This window comes from Triticum dicoccoides, chromosome 3B, assembly GCF_002162155.2.
Source record: "Triticum dicoccoides isolate Atlit2015 ecotype Zavitan chromosome 3B, WEW_v2.0, whole genome shotgun sequence".
Classification (NCBI taxonomy): Eukaryota; Viridiplantae; Streptophyta; class Magnoliopsida; order Poales; family Poaceae; genus Triticum; species Triticum dicoccoides.
The window spans coordinates 840931485-840950331 of record NC_041385.1 but is presented as its reverse complement, the minus strand read 5'-3'; the positions used below and the strand labels follow the sequence as shown (position 1 = coordinate 840950331).

The following is an 18847-nucleotide window of genomic DNA, read 5'->3' as shown; positions in this document are numbered from 1 at the left end:
GCGCCGCGGCCTTGATCTGCCGCCGTGCCCCGGTGGCCTTGCACCGCCGCGCTCCCTCGGGCACGAGCGCCCGCGACCAGCGCCCGCCCCGTTAACCACTGCCCGGATCCACTATGGCCCCTGTGCCTATGACATGAGGGGCCCAGGCCCTAGAACGAAAATTAAAAAAAAGGATTTAATAAAATAAATAAATAAATAATTAAAATAATTAAAATATTAATTAGTTAATTAATTAAAGAAATAATTAACTTAATTGATCCTGATTAGATTAACCTAATCACCTAGTTAGTTAATTAATCTATTAGGTTAGTTAACAGTTAATGACAGCTGGGACCCACACGTCAGTTTGACCAGTCAACGCCCCTGTTGACTGCTGACGTCATGCTGACGTCATGATGACGTCAGCAAACACTGTTTTGGATAAGGTTGGATTTAAATGAATAAATAAAATCAGAAAATGATTTAAATCTTTAGAAGATCATATCTTTTAATCCGTAACTCGGATGAAAATACTTTCTACATGAAAGTTGCTCAGAACGACGAGACGATTCCGGATACGCAGTCCGTTCGTCCGCCACACACCCCTAACCTATCGAACTCGCAACTTTCCCCCTCCGGCTCCTCTGCCCGAAAACGCGAAACACCGGGAATACTTCCCGGATGTTTCCCCCCTTAACCGGTACCACCTCATACCACGTTAGGGCACACCTAGCACCGCTCTTTGTCACGTCACGCATCGTCGTGTTTATGTTTGCATTGTATTCATTGTTTCTTCCCCCTCTTATCTCCGGTAGACTACGAGACCGACGCTGCTGCTGCCCAGTTCGACTACGGAGTTGACGACCCCTCCTTCTTGCCAGAGCAACCAGGCAAGCCCCCCCCCCCCTTGATCACCAGATATCGCCTATTCTCCTCTATACTGCTTGCATTAGAGTAGTGTAGCATGTTACTGCTTTCGTTAATCCTATTCTGATGCATAGCCTGACATTGTCGCTACATCTGTTGATACCTTACCTGCAATCCTAAATGCTTAGTATAGGATGCTAGTTTATCATCATTGGCCCTACATTCTTGTCAGACTGCCTTGCTATACTATCGGGCCGTGATCACTTGGGAGTTGATCACGGGTATATACTATACATACATACATACTATACAGATGGTGACTAAAGTCGGGTCAGCTCATTGAGTACCCGCAAGTGATTCTGACGAGGGGGCTGAAAGGACAGGTGGCTCCATCCCGGTAGAGGTGGGCCTGGGTTCCCGACGGCCCTCGACTGTTACTTTGTGGCGGAGCGGCAGGGCAGGTTGAGACCGCCTAGGAGAGAGGTGGGCCTGGCCCTGTTCGGCGTTCGCGGACACTTAACACGCTTAACGAGATCTTGGTATTTGATCTGAGTCTGGCTACGAGCCTATACGCACTAACCATCTACGTGGGAGTAGTTATGGGTATCCCGACGTCGTGGTATCAGCCGAAGCACTTCAGACGTCAGCGACGGAGCGGCGCGCGCCGAATTGGACTGGAACGCCACTAGGCTAGGTCTGCTTTCGGCCGCCCACGCAACGTGCAGGTGTGCTCAGGGCGATGGGCCCAGACCCCTGCGCGCTTAGGTTTAGACCGGCGTGCTGGCCTCTCTGTTTTGCCTAGGTGGGGCTGCGACGTGTTGATCTTCCGCGGCCGGGCATGACCCAGGAAAGTGTGTCCGGCCAAATGGGATCGAGCGTGTTGGGTTATGTGGTGCACCCCTGCAGTGAAGTTAATCTATTCGAATAGCCGTGATCTTCGGTAACAGGACGACTTGGAGTTGTACCTTGACCTTATGACAACTAGAACCGGATACTTAATAAAACACACCCTTCCAAGTTCCACAGACAACCCGGTGATCGCTCTTCTACAGGGCGACGAGGAGAGGATCGCCGGGTAGGATTATGCTATGCGATGCGACTGGAGATGCGACTGGAGATGCTACTTGGAGATGCTACTTGAGGATGCTACTTGGAGGACTACAATCTACTCTCTTCTATATGCTGCAAGACGGTGGCTGCGAGAAGCTTAGTCTTCGACAGGATTAGTTACCCCCCTCTTATTCTGGCATTCTGCAGTTCAGTCCACTGATATGGCCTCCCTACACATATACCCATGCATATGTAGTGTAGTTCCTTGCTTGCGAGTACTTTGGATGAGTACTCACGGTTGCTTTCTCCCCCCCTTTTTCCCCTTTCCTTTCTTTCTGGTTGTCGCAACCAGATGCTGGAGTCCAGGAGCCAGATGCCACCGTCGACGACGACCCCTACTACACTGGAGGTGCCTACTACTACGTGCTGCCCGCTGATGACAACCGGGAGTAGTTTAGGAGAATCCCAGGCAGGAGGCCTGCGCCTCTTTCGATCTGTATCCCAGTTTGTGCTAGCCTTCTTAAGGCAAACTTGTTTAACTTATGTCTGTACTCAGATATTGTTGCTTCCGCTGACTCGTCTATGATCGAGCACTTGTATTCGAGCCCTCGAGGCCCCTGGCTTGTATTATGATGCTTGTATGACTTATTTTATTTGTAGAGTTGTGTTGTGATATCTTCCCGTGAGTCCCTGATCTTGATCGTACACATTTGCGTGCATGATTAGTGTACGATTGAATCGGGGGCGTCACATACTTAATGGTAGGCCATCTATAAGGTGGCAAAATACCGAGTTATTACAAAGAAAATCTAAATTTGAATACTGAGGCTGCAGAGAGGACCAAGGTCATGGTTTCGAGCCTACAAATATTTGCCTCTTGTTATGCATCATCAGTTCTCAAAGCGAAAGGGGATGTTATGGCCAATGTTGGCCTCTATAATTTTTTGCGTATGCAAACAACAGATTCTCTACCACTGCGAGTTCCAAGAAAGATGTCATTATAATATATGTAAGCTCAAAATTGTTCCATTAACCAACTTACAATGTCATGGAGTCGTTGCAATCAACATCAATATCTAGCAGCATGTTTCCCTCTTTGAAACAATGATAACCTACCTAGTTACCATGTTTCCCTCTTCCATGATGGTCATCGCTTCCACATCACCACCTACCACATCATAGTATTAGATTTAAATTTCATTTATCAGGAAATGAAGAGGCAGCATAAAAGAATCTAACTGTTGCCAAGCTCCGCCACCGGTCAGTGTTGGGAGGGAATGGGGCTTTATGTGTTAATATGGAGAGGACTGCTCTACGCATTGAGAATTCTCTGAAGATCAAACCCAATACTCAGTTAATATGTAAGCCATTGTATGCACACTTGAGGCACTCAGACCCGGGGATAACTTTGTCATCATCGTCTTACAAAGGAAAACAAGCCCACATGCCAATTGTTGGTGGTGCTAGTGATACTAAAAATCACTTTAGAATAGTTCTGTACCCGATACTTCTAATTAATATATTTACTTATTTTCAGGAAAAACATATAAGAAATGGATAATGTCGGATCTCCAGAAAAATACCTTTAGAAATACTACTCCCTCCATTTCGATTTACTCGTCGTGGTTTTAGTTCAAATTTGAATTGAACTAAAACCACGACGAGTAAATCGGAACGGAGGGAGTATTATCTTTTGACCCCTTTGATTTTTCTTTAATAGACCACTGAAAAACAGACATTCTTTTTTGTTGTGTAAGCCTTTTGTGTTTTGGCATTGATGAATGAATAATGCCCATGCTAACTATCTTCTTTCCAGTTGGCAAAACACCAAGAGTACAACCAACATGTAAACAGTGAGCAGAAGAAGTTCCTTCCAAAGCTAACTCTGCATCAGAAACTTCTTTGGATCCACCACGTCCTTGGCAGACGAAAGCTGAGGAAACAACTATATCCTTCATGGTCATTTTGATATATGTAATGTGTGTATAGTAAGACAAATGCTTAGTCCTTACTCCGCACTTAGTAGCAATGCAGTTTACTGCCACCCATTGTTGACACCAAACGAACTGTAAAATCATTTGATGGAAATTCACCTATAGTGCAGAATACATAAACCATTTTAATTTAAAGAAAACAAATAAAAATTACCAATATAAGTGAGATGCTTAACCATATAATCTACTATCTGCCTTGAACACACTGCAAATAGCCTCTCCACATATCCTGAAACAAAGCATCATCAATAAACTTTACAATCATGATAAAAGCATATTTCAAGTTATTACTATTGGCAAGCACAGAACAGAATCAAATATGAGTGTTCTCTACCGTGCAGATCATACTGCAATAAACTACCGTGCATTCCAGTAAATGCAGGAGCTTTCTCAACCAACGTTTGCCACTAATTTTCCTCAATAATCATTAATCAAGCAGTATAGCATGCAAACCCGAAAGCAGAAAATAATTCAAAATCTCAAGCAAATTTATGTCACTCTCTTCGTCCAAACTCATTTGTACAGACTTCCGATGAACGGAATAAGATAAACTTGGACAAGAACGGATAATGTACTTGCTTAATTTGATGTAGAAACTTCTATAAAACAGATGGTAGGGAAAACAAGAAGAAATGCAAGGAAAAAAATCCAAGAAAGATGCAAGTAACAACATAATATATTTCGTAAACTCGAGCAAATCTATATCACTCTCTCAGTCTCAGTCTGAACTCATATGTACAGACTTTCCGATTAACACAATAGAACAAACTGATGTGCTTTGCTACAGAATAATTGCCAGTTGCTAGAACGGTCGCAGGTTGTGGGATGGTTACATCCGATTCCCATGAAAGGTCAAGTAGACATCGACAATACTAAGGGAAGTAGCTTCGGTTCTGTTCCACTTTGTTTTTCTAACACTTCTAATTTTTATAGTTCCCATGGCTACCTCTATAAATAACACTACTACAAACCCCAAACGACCTCTTGGTTTTTAACCAGCTAATTCAAAGACCGAGCGAACAAGATTAGAGTTGCTTTGGTCCCTGCGGGCTGTTGCCTGCATGCCATTCACTACCCTGTATTTTTCAGATACACCCTGTACTATCCTTATTCCTGAATGAAAAATCAACCCTGCATTTTAGTGAAAAAAGATATATTGTTTTTTAAGGCAACAATCTAAAGCCAGTATATAATTTGAGCTTCCAAATTTTTATTACTCAAACAATAGTATCCGCTAAATATACGTAGTATAATTATGCTTCAAGTAAAGTGCAAGCAGGAAATATAATGTTTTCAAAAGTCTGTACTATGATCAGGAACCTGGGCTCAATTGTGCAGAGGAAGGCACGCCCCATCGATTCGCCATGAACACCACTGTCCATCGGGATGCTCTGAGCTGCGCAGGAGAAACGAGCAATTGAGAGAAGCCAAATTTGTAGGATGTGTTTCAGCTGTGCCTGCCGTTGCTTGCCTGAACAAATCACATGCTCATAAAATCTGGGTGTCTGACACCTATTGTATGGCTGAGAAGCTTGAACCTTTCTGTGGAAACATGGCCACCCAGATTAGTTGAAATGACAAGAACATGCATGCACTCGCAAAACTGCCATTAGTATCTGATTTTGACAGGGCCACCTGACCAGAAGATTGATAGCATAAGCTTACCAAAATCTGCACATCGATAACCATCTACAGGAGAGAAAAATTGCTTCCGATATTACAGGCTCATGTGTGTTTCAATCGTTCCGATGGCGACTTACATCCTTTCAGTGCAGGAGTTTCGAAAAAATTAAGCTAGCTGATATCACATCCTCTTAATGTTGTTGTACAAGAGCACAACACCGACATTTTGGTCGAGGCCACACGAATATGCTGCAACAGATTGGCAGTAACCATGAATCAATCACCTTGCACTCCGCGTTGAGAGAGAAGACAATAGCCTAGATGCATGTGTGTATCCAAACCAAACAGCACTGGACGTTTGCCAACCAGCACGTATACTACATACGACACCCCAATAAAATGCAGAGCAGAGAGGAGGAAGAAGGAGGGGATGAACTCACCATGATAGAGAGGAGGAAGCCGATGCGCGCGTGCACCCATGCCCACAGGAGCGCCATCCAGGAGGCGGAGCCGCGGTAAAAGACTGAGAAGAGTCGCGCCGGCGACCAGGGCGATGCCGCGCCCGAAACCCTAGCCCCGCACACTCATGGAGACGCCGCGTCTTGTTGATGGAGGCGTTGGTGCGGCGCTCGCTGCGGGCGTGGCCCGACTTGTGTAGGGCGTGAGCGATGGGCGGCGGCGTTTGAGGGAGGGAGATGGGGAAGGGGATCGGCTGCGGCTGCGAGGGCGAGGGCGGCGGCTGATTCGAGTGCGGCGGGGGCGAACGTCAGGAGGAATCGCTCGACCGATTCCCCAGCCCTGGTTTTTTTTCGTGGGTTAAATTTCGTAGATTTAATTTTCTAGTGGGTTTTTCCTCGTTCGGCGGTGTGGGAGTAGGCAATCGATGCTCGCACCAGCGGGTGATTCGCTGATACGGACGAGGTAACGGTGAGGACGAAAATAGACCAGGTGAGGTGGGACGAAAATTAACCGGCGGATACTACCAACTGCTCCATTAGAAGTAGAGATGTAGTCGAGTGCCTAGAAAGCCATGCGCTAGAAATATCCTTTCGTGGTTATCTGTTGTTAATATTGTAAAAAAAATATGAGAGCTACTTGTATTGCATGTTTCACCCGTTGGTAATTTTTTAATTTTTTTTGAACTAGGCTTGAGTTACGAATAAATTATAAATGGTCCTACTGCCCATGTATGAAATAGTTCCTAAATGTTTGAAAGGCCCATGTGGGCGTCATGACATGGTGGTGAGAAGTTTAGTCTCATCTCATGAGTGGACGACTCTGGAGACTCCTTTATAAGGGAATCTCTTCGAATGCTATTGAAGCTTAAGAAGATGACTGGTCACCGCCAGCATGCCTCACCTCGCCTGCTGGTCGTGTTTTGTGAACAAGCCAAGTTCAGACCTTAATGGACGCACCACGCATCTGAGACATCAGATCATGGGCTGTTCCCGACTAAGATACCTGTCTAACCCACGTTTCCCTACCATGACCGCCTATCAGATCACATCTGCCTTCTTGCGCAGAACGTACCGTCGTTCCACACGCTCTTATAGTTTCTAGAGATCCCATCCCATCCGCCGCGTGCATGACTGTACGAAAGAGCACGTCACTCGGACCCTGCACTTTTTGATCTTGCACCGAGAGAGGTCACTAGGCTTTTGGGGAGCGTCTCCGACACGACTGCTCGCTGATGTTCGTCTTCTTCCACTAATTTGACTACATCCTCGACGCCTTCGACATCACCATGAGTTAGACCAACGAGTCCAAAAAGAAGGTTGCCGAGAACTGCCACCGCGCCGCGGCTTTGACCTGGCCGAGCAAAGGGTGTAATCCATTATCTCTCTCATGTTTATTCCCGTGTTAGCCGTACTTGTTATTTGCGTAGATGTATCTGCAGTATACTCCATAGTATAGGCTTACATGGTTAATTATCAGTACTGGATTAATATTGTGAATTCCATGTTCATGATATATTTCTAGATTAAAGCAATCCAAAATTTCTAATTTATGCAACGATCTCTAGGCTAACTCGTTAGCCTTCTCTTTGCTTTCTCCAAAAACAAATGACACATCTCTGTCTAATAATTTTTGTATATTAATCAAGAGAACTCATGCTTATCGCTTATGTATGCTTAGTCTCATTTACCAAAGGCACCAAATGAATATACACATGAACCAATAAATTTACTAAAAGTAATATTTTTGACAGTAAGTTTGTTAAGAGTTGCTCATACTCATCAGCTGAACTGTAAATAAGAACCATATGTGACGAGAAAGAGAGTCACTATACATCAGCAAATTTTCATTTGGTGCTAGATATTGAGATATGAAAGCTCCATTGGAAGGAGCGGAAAGAAGAATAACTTTACTTTGTGCTGCAAAGAAATGCTCCCGGCTGTCAAACTATCGCATACACTTTCCGAAAAGAGAGAAAACAACTTGATGAGACGAATCTTGGTGATTTTGCATATCAAGGCTATGCATATAACGCATGTCGGCAGCGACAAAACGATGCTCAACTGTAGTCCCAAATTGAGGTTCCAATAATAGAGGCGATCATGGAATAATCGGCTTTGCTCTCTAGTAAATCTCCACCGTCCATCTTCGCAATCACTCACTGGTCGCCACGCTATAAATACGCCCCTTCCACGGCACATTTGTGACAGCCAAGCAAGCAAGCATCAACACGGCCAGTATCCATTACACTAGTTAGCTTAGCTAACCATCTGCTCTTAGCATTGGCGGCCTACTACAACGGCGGCAGGCCCATGTCCTACTCCACCACCGAGGAGTCCTTCGACGGCGGCAGGACCGTGTACTCCACCACCACCGAGGAGTGCTACGACGCTGGCAAGCTCGGCCATGGTACCGGCTACGGCCACGGTCAGAGCCATGGCAATGGCGGGACCAACATGTACTCCAACAACACTGGCGTCGACTCAAGCATGTACGGGCATGGCGGCGGCGGCGGTGGCACGACCGTGTACACCACCACCACGAACGAGTGCTTCGACTCCGTCAGGCCCGGGTATGGGCAGGGCCACGGCTACGGGCACAACAACGGTGGGGCCATGCCGTACACCACTACTACCACCGAGTCCTTCGGCGGAGGCGAGCAGGGGCAGGGGTACTACAAGAAGGAGGTGACGCAGCACAAGAACAGGGAGCGCCTCGGCGAGGCCGGCGCCCTCGCCGCCGGTGGCTTCGCCCTGGTAATTACTTAATTACTCTATCTCTACATTACATACTACTCCAGTACGCTTAACCCATCTAAACTTCACGATGAATGATACTTTCGTGTGGTATAGTATGAGGGGTATGAGGCGAAGAAGGACCCAGCGCACGCACGGAAGCACCAGATTGAGGCCGGCCTGGCAGGGGCGGCGGCACTCGGCGCCGGCGGCTACGCCTACCACGAGCACCGCGAGCAGAAGCAGCCCGGCTACGGCGGGAAGCAGGAGTACAGGATGCCCGTCCACAGCAGCTACTGCAACTAAGTAATCATGCATGCAACTTTAGCAACGTCGATCTATCCTATGGACACCAATAAGATCGATAGAGCATATCATGCTGCAGGCATGCATGTTTTTCTACAGCACTCTTAATTTCGGCGTCCCTGCAATAAGCCAGCTGCAAGCGTGCGTGCTGCCGCTCACGTGTGTGTCTGGTATAGTACGGTAGCCACTATGTACGTGTGTAATGTGATCTCAAAAAAAAAAGATCATTATTAGTACTAGTCATCCGCTATGAATTAAGTTCTTTCTTACCTTCGTTCCTTGAAATTGTCTTCACAAATGCTACACACTTCGATAAATCCCATCCGCTATGTAGTAGCACATGTTGTATGTGTGGCTGCTTGCTTGAAACGTCACCGGCAGTGCTTCCCCATTGGTTAGCCGTGCAAAAAGTGGTAATTGGTGGAGCACGTATTGCAAGATCCAGGCATCCCAATATAGGCATGCCAAAACTATGTCGCCAGGTCAGCGATGACTTCAAGAATGATGGTGGCATCCTTCACATGGCCTTTGAAATGTCCATGCCATTCGTGGTGCAGTTCTATCACTTCCAATGCATGCAATCAATAAAATTGAATATGCCTGGAAACCCATGTGTTTTGTTCATCTCCAAAAGCAGCTGAGTGTCCCGAGCATTGGGTGCTCTCAAATACACCGGCCCAAACACTTCAACCACTGTCTTTGCAATTGTTCACACACTCAATGGAAGTGCTTTTTCCCATTGCCAAGTGATCGTCAATCAAATCGGCTTCGCGCATTGCTGAAGTCACCTTCTAGATAGTGTTCTGATCAAGATCGTCGGCATAATTCCTTCTCTATACGAAGAATCGATCATGCTCCTTCATGCAATTGGCAATATGGAGGAACACATCCATGTATCCTAAACCGGTGTTGAAAGTACCACTCTGGATTCCTAGGATATGGACAGAATAGACCAACAATAACTTGTTGTGGCCATCTTGCTTCCTCCTACGAATGTACTCATGGATGACAACGGAACTGCCATACTTCGGCCTCTTGTTCTTCTGCATGTGCATGCCAATGATGATGGAAATGCCCTCATCCTCGTCCCACTCATATTCCTCTTCAAAAGGAGTCATCCCATGGGGAGGAAGATGAGTACCAACTCAAATACACAACACGACATGTTCTCTCACAGTCCACTACTATATCGCACCAAAATTCAGAGAAAGAAAATTTTGTTACCTAAGGTTTTTTGTCAAACACCTAAAGGGCACGAAGATGAATTCCGGTAGGCATAGCACGCCGAGGCCGAGGCAGTCGCCAGACTAGATCTTAATGAGTTTGCGGTGCTCCTATAGCTGCCGGAAAGCCCGTGATCTTCCATAGCTACTATTGTCACGTGGATCGGCAACCATAAGCTTTGAATGAGCAGCAACGGTCACATGGGGGATGGGACGCTAGCTAATCAACCTCTACTGCCATTCCCGGTGTTGTGGCTGCCATATTGAGCGACGGAAACGACGGGGGCAGTCGAGCAGCAGGGCGTTGGCTGGGCTGGGGGCCGACGACAAACTCATGGCAGCGGCAAGATCTAGCCAGAATTGGCGGCAAGGTCTGCCGTGAAGCTTCACCTATGCACCCTGCTGCAATTGGCAAAAAAAAAAACCTATGCACCCTGCTGGAGTCCAGGTAATGAGACATGCTTCCTCGACCATATATTTATAGTACTTGCCTAAAAACCTATGCACCCAGCTGGAGTCCAGGTAATGAGACATGCTTCTTCGACCATACATAAACACTATTCTGATCACGGGATCAGAATGATATTCTGATCACAACATGAACTTTCCGAGTAACGCGCCTGACCTTCCCCGAGTACTAGGTTGAACTTCAGCTAACAAGTGTCAAATGGGGCTTGCGATATACGGTTGGAAAGCTATAGACACGACTATCATGACCCAAGTTGTATTTTTTGGCAAAATGTAAGCGGTTTAAGAGCAGTTTTGAAAACGGTTTTTACTTCACATAAAAACGTGAATCGTATTTTCGATCGCATTTCTAAACCGTTTATCGGAATGAGGCAAATAATATGGCGTTGGAAAGCTGCTGCAAAACCACTCCTTCCACATGTTGATAATTTTCTAAAATTCCTTATGATTAAAGAGTAATTTGGAAAATCATAAAATTTCGCAAACCGAACAGCCGAGTTCGTATTTTCAATGGCATTTCTAAACGGCTAATCCAATTGAGGAAAACGATATGGCATTGGAAAGCCTATGAAAATGCGTTACTTTTTCATGTTGAAAGTTTTTTATAATTTGGAACGGTTTAAATGTAATTTAGAAAACGATACAAGTACCACCAAGTTCGTATTTGCGAGCTAATTTTTTAACCGTACGTCCGAATAAAGCAAATGATATGGCGTTGGAAAGCTTGAGGAAATGCGAAACTTTTTGGTATATATTGTTTCTCCCAAATTCTTACACTTTTAAGTCAATTTTGAAAATGGCTAAAAACGTATTTTCGCCGTAATTTCTACAAACTTTATCGGACTGGGGCAAATAATATACCATTGAAAATCCATAGAAAATGCAAAACTTTTTCATGTTGATGGTTTTCTTTAATTCCTAACCGTTTTCAAGTAAATTAGAAAATGGCAAGATCATTCGTTCTGCCTTTGTCGCGAAACAGATTCTTCGAAAATGCAGCGCGTGAAGAACTTGAACTTCTCGGCATGTCTACTTGAACTTCACTCTGTTTTTCATGTGCTTTTTTTTCTCGTAGCTCTCCATCCACTCATCGGAATTTAGCAAGTGATATACCGCTGGAAAGCTATTGTAATCACGCAACTTTCCCGTGTTGATTATTTTTTCATACTCGCGACGATTTAAAAATATCATCTGAAATTCATGCAGTGTAATAGTTGAATTTCCCGTTGTTTTCACGTTGAACTTCTGTGACGTATTTTCATTTGTAATTTTCTCATTCATTCGTCAGTGTTACACAAATGATATTCAATTTGTACAAACCTATCTCACAATAAATTTTTAACTTTCTCCGACCGAGGGCATGAACTTATAGCAATAAAAAATTTGGACATTGCCCTTTTATTCATTTTTCTCATATTAAACACACACCATGTAGTACATGATTTTTTTTCTATTTTATAATTTGATTTTTTTGACTTTCTTTTTGAAATCAAATTGCTCCCAAATAATAACGCGAAAAACAACATCTTTTTTGTGTTTTTCAACAATGAAATACATGGTGAACCTCTCTCATATTATTTTTTTGAACTTTCCCGCGTTGAGCACATGTACTTCTAGTAACAAATTTTAAACTTTGCATTTTTATTCTTTTTTCTCATACGGAATGCACACCATGCAATACGTGAAGTTTCGGCAGTTATTAATTTGGACTTCTCTCTGTTTCACTTTAGTAACGAAAAAAATCAGATTATTTATAGACATCGAACCGCTCTAACTTTTTTATTTGAACTTCTTTTATGCATTTTTAGAAATGTAAAGATTGCAGTTTTGTTAGAAACATTGAACTTCGTCGTTTTTCAAATCGAACTTATTGGTTTTATTCTTTAATAACTGGATTAAACTGACTTTTCAGAGAAATATCAAATTGCTCCTTTTTTCCAATTGAACTTCTTAGTTTTATTCTCTAGTAACGAGAAAACTTGAGTTTTTTTTCCATACATTTGAATTACTCCGTTTGTTAAAATTGAACTTCTTGGTTTTAATCTTTACTGTTGGGGGAAAATGCCCAAAATGGCATTGTTTTTTGAGCTTCTAAATCCTAGGTTTTATTACTTTGAACTTCTGTGTTATTTTAATTTGAACTTCACACTTTTTATTTGCTTTGAGTAAATTTATTGTTTTTTTAAATAAAAATAAATTAAACTACTTTTTATTTTTTGATCTTCATGGTTGATTCTTTAATAATAACGGACATCTAAGTTTTTTTAATGAATGTAAAATCCTAGTTTTTCTAATAAACATCGAACCACTTCATTATTTTATTTTGCACTTCTGGTTTTCTAACAAAACAAGAAAATTACTTTAAAACTTATTTAGTTTTCTTTTTAAAAAAATTGAACTTCTGCATTTGATTATTTATTAACGAGAAAACATCTAAGTTGTTTAAACTTCGAAATTCTCTCTTTCTTTACTTTGGACTTCTTAGAAAAATATGGTTTTACATAAGCAAACAATTTTCTAGGTTTTAAAATTTGAACTTCTAGGTTTTTTAACCTACTCGGTTATTTCAAATTGAACTTCTAGGGTTTTCAAATTTGAACTTTTGCATTTGTTTAACCTTCTCGATTATTTCAAATTGAACTTCTAAGGTTTTCAAAATCCATTTTTTATATAATTTTTTGAACTGCTCTGTTATTTTGAGTTGGCCTTCTCTCTTAGTTTTTGGAAACGAGGAAAAACTAAATTTTAACAGCTTTCCTCTGCGTCAAGCAAAAGCGGAGAAGTTAATTGGTTTGAGATAAAAAAATTGAACTTCTAATTTTTTTTCATGAATTCTTTGGTAGTAATACATGAACTTTTCGACACGACAATTTTGAAGTTGCAAAACATGCACAAAAAGAGAAGAAGGGAAGATGTAAAATGAGTGTGCAAAAACTATAGAAATTTGGGTATAATTTGAGCATAAGAATCAGCAACAAAAAGACAGTGCATGATTACAAACAATATTCTCAAATGACCTGGCCACACAGTAACTACATGCACCCAATCCTTTTTACATAAAAAATGCACTAACTAGTGGCAAACTTGCATTTCTTCATCTTGTCTCACGTTATCCACAAAGTGCTGATGCGTTATCTTCTCCGTGCTTTTTTTCTTCTTCCCTGTACTCTCGGACAAGCAACATCTTGATCCAGAAACCAACCGCAATGATGGCCATTTTTCTGGAGAAGCTTCCCTGTACTCTTCTTTTTCGCAGCTGGACTGGCTCGTCAGGAGAAGCTGACCTGCAATGCTGGCCAATTTTCTGGCGGGAGCTAGAGGCACGGGCACGTCTATGTAGCTAGGAGCACAGCCGCAGCAACATGCAGGGTCTACAGCAAGGTCGTGGCCGCTGTCTTCCACGGGATGTAGGTAGCAACAAGAAGAGCCGCGTTCTCCGCCAGGAACAATTTTGGATGCATGGTCTTGTCTCCACTGCTACTGGTGAAGACGTGGCGAGCTAAGGGGCTGTAGCACACGAGAGACGAATATACACGAGATATCTTTCTAACATGTTCAGCAAATGGAGATCCCAGTATACATAAATCTTTCCGGAAAATAGCAACTGGCGACATGTGGAAATGGAAACAAAGAGGGAATTGATATCAGAAGAAGTCTCCCTTCACCGGATTCAGCAGAAATTGAACTGGATGGTGGGCAGCAGGATCCAGGTGATGTGTTCATGAACTTCTAGCGCCTTTGTCATTGAACGGCCCGGGGCTGCGTAGTTGAACGGCTTGGGGTTGCGTTGGGAGGATTCGGGCGGCGTTGGAGGACTCGGGCGGCACTGCAGATCGGATAAGGATGAGGGTGCTCTCCACTGCCCTGAAGAAAATGCTCTGAAGAACAAAACACACACACACACACACACACACACACACACACACACACACACACAAGATCCTCGGACGCACGCACACAACACACGCACACAACAAAGGATGAAAACACGCATTAGCACGTACAACTCACTTCCTCACATTCTACACTGTTAATTCTTTTTTTAACAACATATGAAATGAATTATCAAATTAATAATCAGAAACAGGATCTCTTTTATGCAGATACAGACCCAATCGTTAATGTTTTTTTAACATACTAAGATGAACATCAGAGAAATATCCATACCAACAATACTGAATTTGCAAACAATATTGGAGAAGCAACAAAGTTACATGTAGCTTCGAACGAGTAGAGCTGATTTAGAAGCAGTGGTGCACATGTTCAAGCAAGAGATGACGGGAAGGTCGATCAGAGGCGCTGGAGAAGGTCACACGTGAGGGATTCCAAGGCAGGAGGTGCAGAGGCGATTGTTGAGGAGCATGGTGTGTTGGGCTAGATGCACTGCAGACGGCGTAATGCCCCTGGGCGACTGCTTTGGGGAGCAAGGGCGTTGGTGTAGGAGGGCGGCGGATCATGGGAGCAGGGCGGCAGAGCCCAGGAGGAGTCAATGGTTGGGCGGGTTAATCTCGCTTTTTCCGGCAGCCCCTTTATTTTTCCAGGATTAGAATGGTTGGGCGGCAGAGCCCAACGACGCAAGCCCCTTTATGTTTCAGCCCACGCAGCTATGAAAACTACATTTTCCACATAGGGCGATAAATAGTTGAGTATCGCACACGACAACCTATAATGGCTGGCCCATTTTTCTTTTCTTCTGTGTTTTACTTCCATTTTTATTCTCCTTTCCCTATCTCTTTTTCCCTTCAAAGTTAAGTTTTCTTTTAGAATTTATTTAATAAGTTAAAAATTATCAAAAAATGTTCAGAAATAAAGAAAATGAATTTTGGAAAATGTTCAGAATTCCAAAATTTTGTTGCTATTTTGAAAAATATTCGAAACTTGCAAAAAGTTTCCCACTTTTCCAAAAAAAAATGTTGTTTTTCAAAATTATTTGAGATTTCTAAAAATAAAATGGCATTTCGAAAAATGCTCTAGATTCAAAAAATATTCCTGCTTTGTGAAATTATCACAACTAAAAATAATTTTTGTGTATAAAAGATGCACTTTTTCTGAAAATCTTATGAATTTTTCATACATGTTCCCGTTTTAAAAAAATGTTCACAAATTCAAATCATGTTCATGTCTTTATAAAAAAGTTGGTGTTTTCAGAAAATGTTTGTGAACTTTATAAGATGTTCCCTTTCATATTTTGTTATCGTTTTTCCAAAAGTGTAGATAATTTTCACAAAAACTGTTCACGATTTTAAAAATTGTTCATGTTTCCTAGAATGTTCGGAAACATCATATCTTAAAATCCCCTCGATTGCAAGGATTGAAAGGAAAAGTAGATTAAATAACTCATGGACCTTATCTGGCGTACGATGACGTAAGAAAACTCTTAAATGCCCTTGATCTATGAATGAAAATTTAGTGGATTGATTCCTTCACACGCAACGAAACCGAGAAGTTAAATGTTCCTTTTTCATGTGCACACAGGGTTTTGCTTGCGCATATAATTCTCACTGACTTTAAATGCATACTATTTTATCTTCCGTTGCAATGCACGGGCATGTGTGCTAGTATACTAAAAAAGGGCATGCTCGATCGTTGGCATATATATACATGCATCATGCATCATGCACCGTTCTTCATAGTCACCACTCACCACGAACAAGGGCAGCAACTTTTAGGTAATTAATAAAAAGAGTGCATATACAATAGAACAGACGTACATATAGTGAAGAATAACACACCGTGGAAAAAGATAACAATGGAAACCTCGTAACCATATAAGTAGCTAGAGTGCTGCCGCCTAATCATGGTATATATATATATGTGCCAAGATCAATGGCGGCCGTGCTTCTTGGCATCTTTCTTCTTGTGGTGCTCATGGAAGGCGAAACCAGCGCTGCCCACGGCGACAGTGGCGGCGATCTCCTCCTTGACCCTGTGCGACCGGGCATTCTCCGGGTCCTTCTTCGCCTTATGCTTCTCGTGCTGCAGTATCAACACAAGTTCTTGGCGCTAAGTGACTAACTAAAACTAGAAATTGAGAATGAAAGAGTGTGATAGCAAGGTAATAATATTGCCAGGAACATAGACATACCAGCGCGTATGCTCCGGCGGCAACGGCGCCGAGCTGGGCGAGCTGTTCCATGTGCTTGTGGTGCTTCTCCTCCTTGCGGTGCTGCTCGCTTCCGGCCTCGGTCTTGCTGCTGCTGCTGCTGCGGCGCCCCATCACCAACGAACTAGTTTTTAGTAAGATCAGCAGTCGATGGAAAAGCGATGGAGTGAAGTGATCTGTGTATATGAAGTGATCTGTGTTGTATTGTGGGTTGTGAAGTGCTTGGCCTTTGGGCCGGGCGTGACCTTATATAGTGCTATTGCTTTGTGCACTGTGGCAAATGCCCCAGCTTCCTTAACCAGTACGCAACACAACAAGTACGTACGCGTTTTCCAACACGTACGTACGAGTGCAATGTTTCGCTTTCGTGCATATGTACGTACGTGCCGCACAATGGCTCTCGTCTCCGGATCGAAAGTGACATGTACACTCAGCTTGCCGTACTAATAACATTCAAAGACGACCCGACCGTGTTCGCTAGCTTAACCGCGTCGGCCGGTGCAACAACACGGCTAAGGCCCAAGGAAAATGACTACTCCCTCGTGTGTAAGTAAACCGTTGTTGTAGAATGACTTCGTCCATACAGCACGTGGCAACCCGGGGATGCAATTGCGCTATTATTCTCTCACGATTGTGCCCTTATAGGGAATCTTTTCACTGCATTGTTTTGGTCCGTCCGCACTTATCGGTACTGAGTCACGGCTGGGCTCGAATACTATCTTTTTGTCCGTGTGCATTTTTCGATGTTGGGTCATGGGTTAGGCTTGGCGGCCTCTTTTTTTGCGCACTTTGGCATCTTTGACAGCTGACAGCTGTGCATCATCCCCGTGTTGATGACTCAGTAGGTAGAGTCCGTCTAATAAATTGATGACGCTTCAGTTTAACTTTTGGTATGGTACTACTTAGGAGCGGTTCGCCCCGCGGGTTTCCATGCGTTGCTGGAAAACTCAGCCCAACTTGGGCCGTTCAGCCGTTCCCCTTCCGGTAGTGACGCGCGGAAGCAGTGGCCCGTTATCGCCGTTCCCGGTGGAGGTGGTCTAGCGGTCGCCGAGTCGCTCGGCCCCTTTGCCGGAGCTCCCGAAACGTGGCAGCACCTACCATGTGGAGCAGCCCTCAGCCCCGTCGAGTGCTCGACCGAGGGGTGGCTACTCGCGGCACAGCAGTGCCCACGAGAGGAGCCTCCCATCGGAGGTCCCCATACACTTGAGTGGCAGAGGCGGTGGGCCCTGTACGCGGCGAAAACCTCGGGCCTGCCGCCGCGACTCAATGCTGTGTGGACTGGGGATCGATCGATGTGTGGGTGGGAATTTTCTCGTAGTTGCACTCTCCTTATATGTTCGGCATACACATTTTTTTTAACACAGTACAGACACAAGCGCTCATATACACGTGCATACTTCACCCATATAAATGCACACACGCACACCCTACCCACATGAGCACCTTCGAAAGACTGAGCCGACATATCATCTTGAAATTTATGAAGGCACCGTAGGCATCTCATCATCGACGGGAACGTCTCCTCCCACTGAATGCGTATCGCCAGAAATCCTGAAATAAATTCAGGAATAAATGCGAGCACCATGATTTAAACCCTGGTAGGCTGGGGATGCCACAGTCCCTGTAACCATCCAACCACATGTTGGTTCACCTGCTCGGCATACAGGCTGGTATTAACGATGGGTGCCTATTTGGCCCATCTGCATAGTATTGCACCCTAGTACTAGCGATTGGAATACCAATGCTGGTCATAATGAGAGTATCATATGTAGTGGTATCATGCATGCCAACTAAGACTATCCACAATGGAAGTAACATAGGTGGTAACATCACACATCTCTAGGCAAAACCGATGATGCGATAATATAGCCGGTTACTGTAACATCACACATGCTAAGACAAGATGAGTTTACAACTTAATAAATGAAATGTTGCATCATGCCACACATACGTTGCTCCCCGTTACTAGTACGAGCGCAATGTTTCGCTTTCGTGCATATGTACATACGTGCCGCACAATATGGCTCTCGTCTCGGGATCGAA

At 43.8% G+C, this 18847-nt stretch overlaps 2 protein-coding genes across 2 annotated transcripts; one reads left to right on the top strand and one right to left on the bottom strand.

Moving 5' to 3' along the window:
- The first annotated feature begins 8199 nt into the window (after positions 1–8199).
- Positions 8200–9264, top strand: LOC119282592 (glycine-rich cell wall structural protein 1.8-like). Its single transcript, XM_037562765.1, has 2 exons — positions 8200–8725; positions 8822–9264. The coding sequence occupies exons 1-2, from the start codon at positions 8282–8284 to the stop codon at positions 9008–9010; spliced, it is 633 nt and encodes a 210-aa protein (XP_037418662.1). The 5' UTR covers positions 8200–8281; the 3' UTR covers positions 9011–9264.
- A 7091-nt stretch (positions 9265–16355) lies between these two features.
- On the bottom strand, positions 16356–17008 carry LOC119282591 (abscisic stress-ripening protein 3-like). The gene is made up of 2 exons (XM_037562764.1): positions 16787–17008; positions 16356–16677 (listed from the first exon to the last, which is right to left on the bottom strand). The coding sequence occupies exons 1-2, from the start codon at positions 16916–16918 to the stop codon at positions 16525–16527; spliced, it is 285 nt and encodes a 94-aa protein (XP_037418661.1). The 5' UTR covers positions 16919–17008; the 3' UTR covers positions 16356–16524.
- Between the last annotated feature and the right edge of the window lie 1839 nt (positions 17009–18847).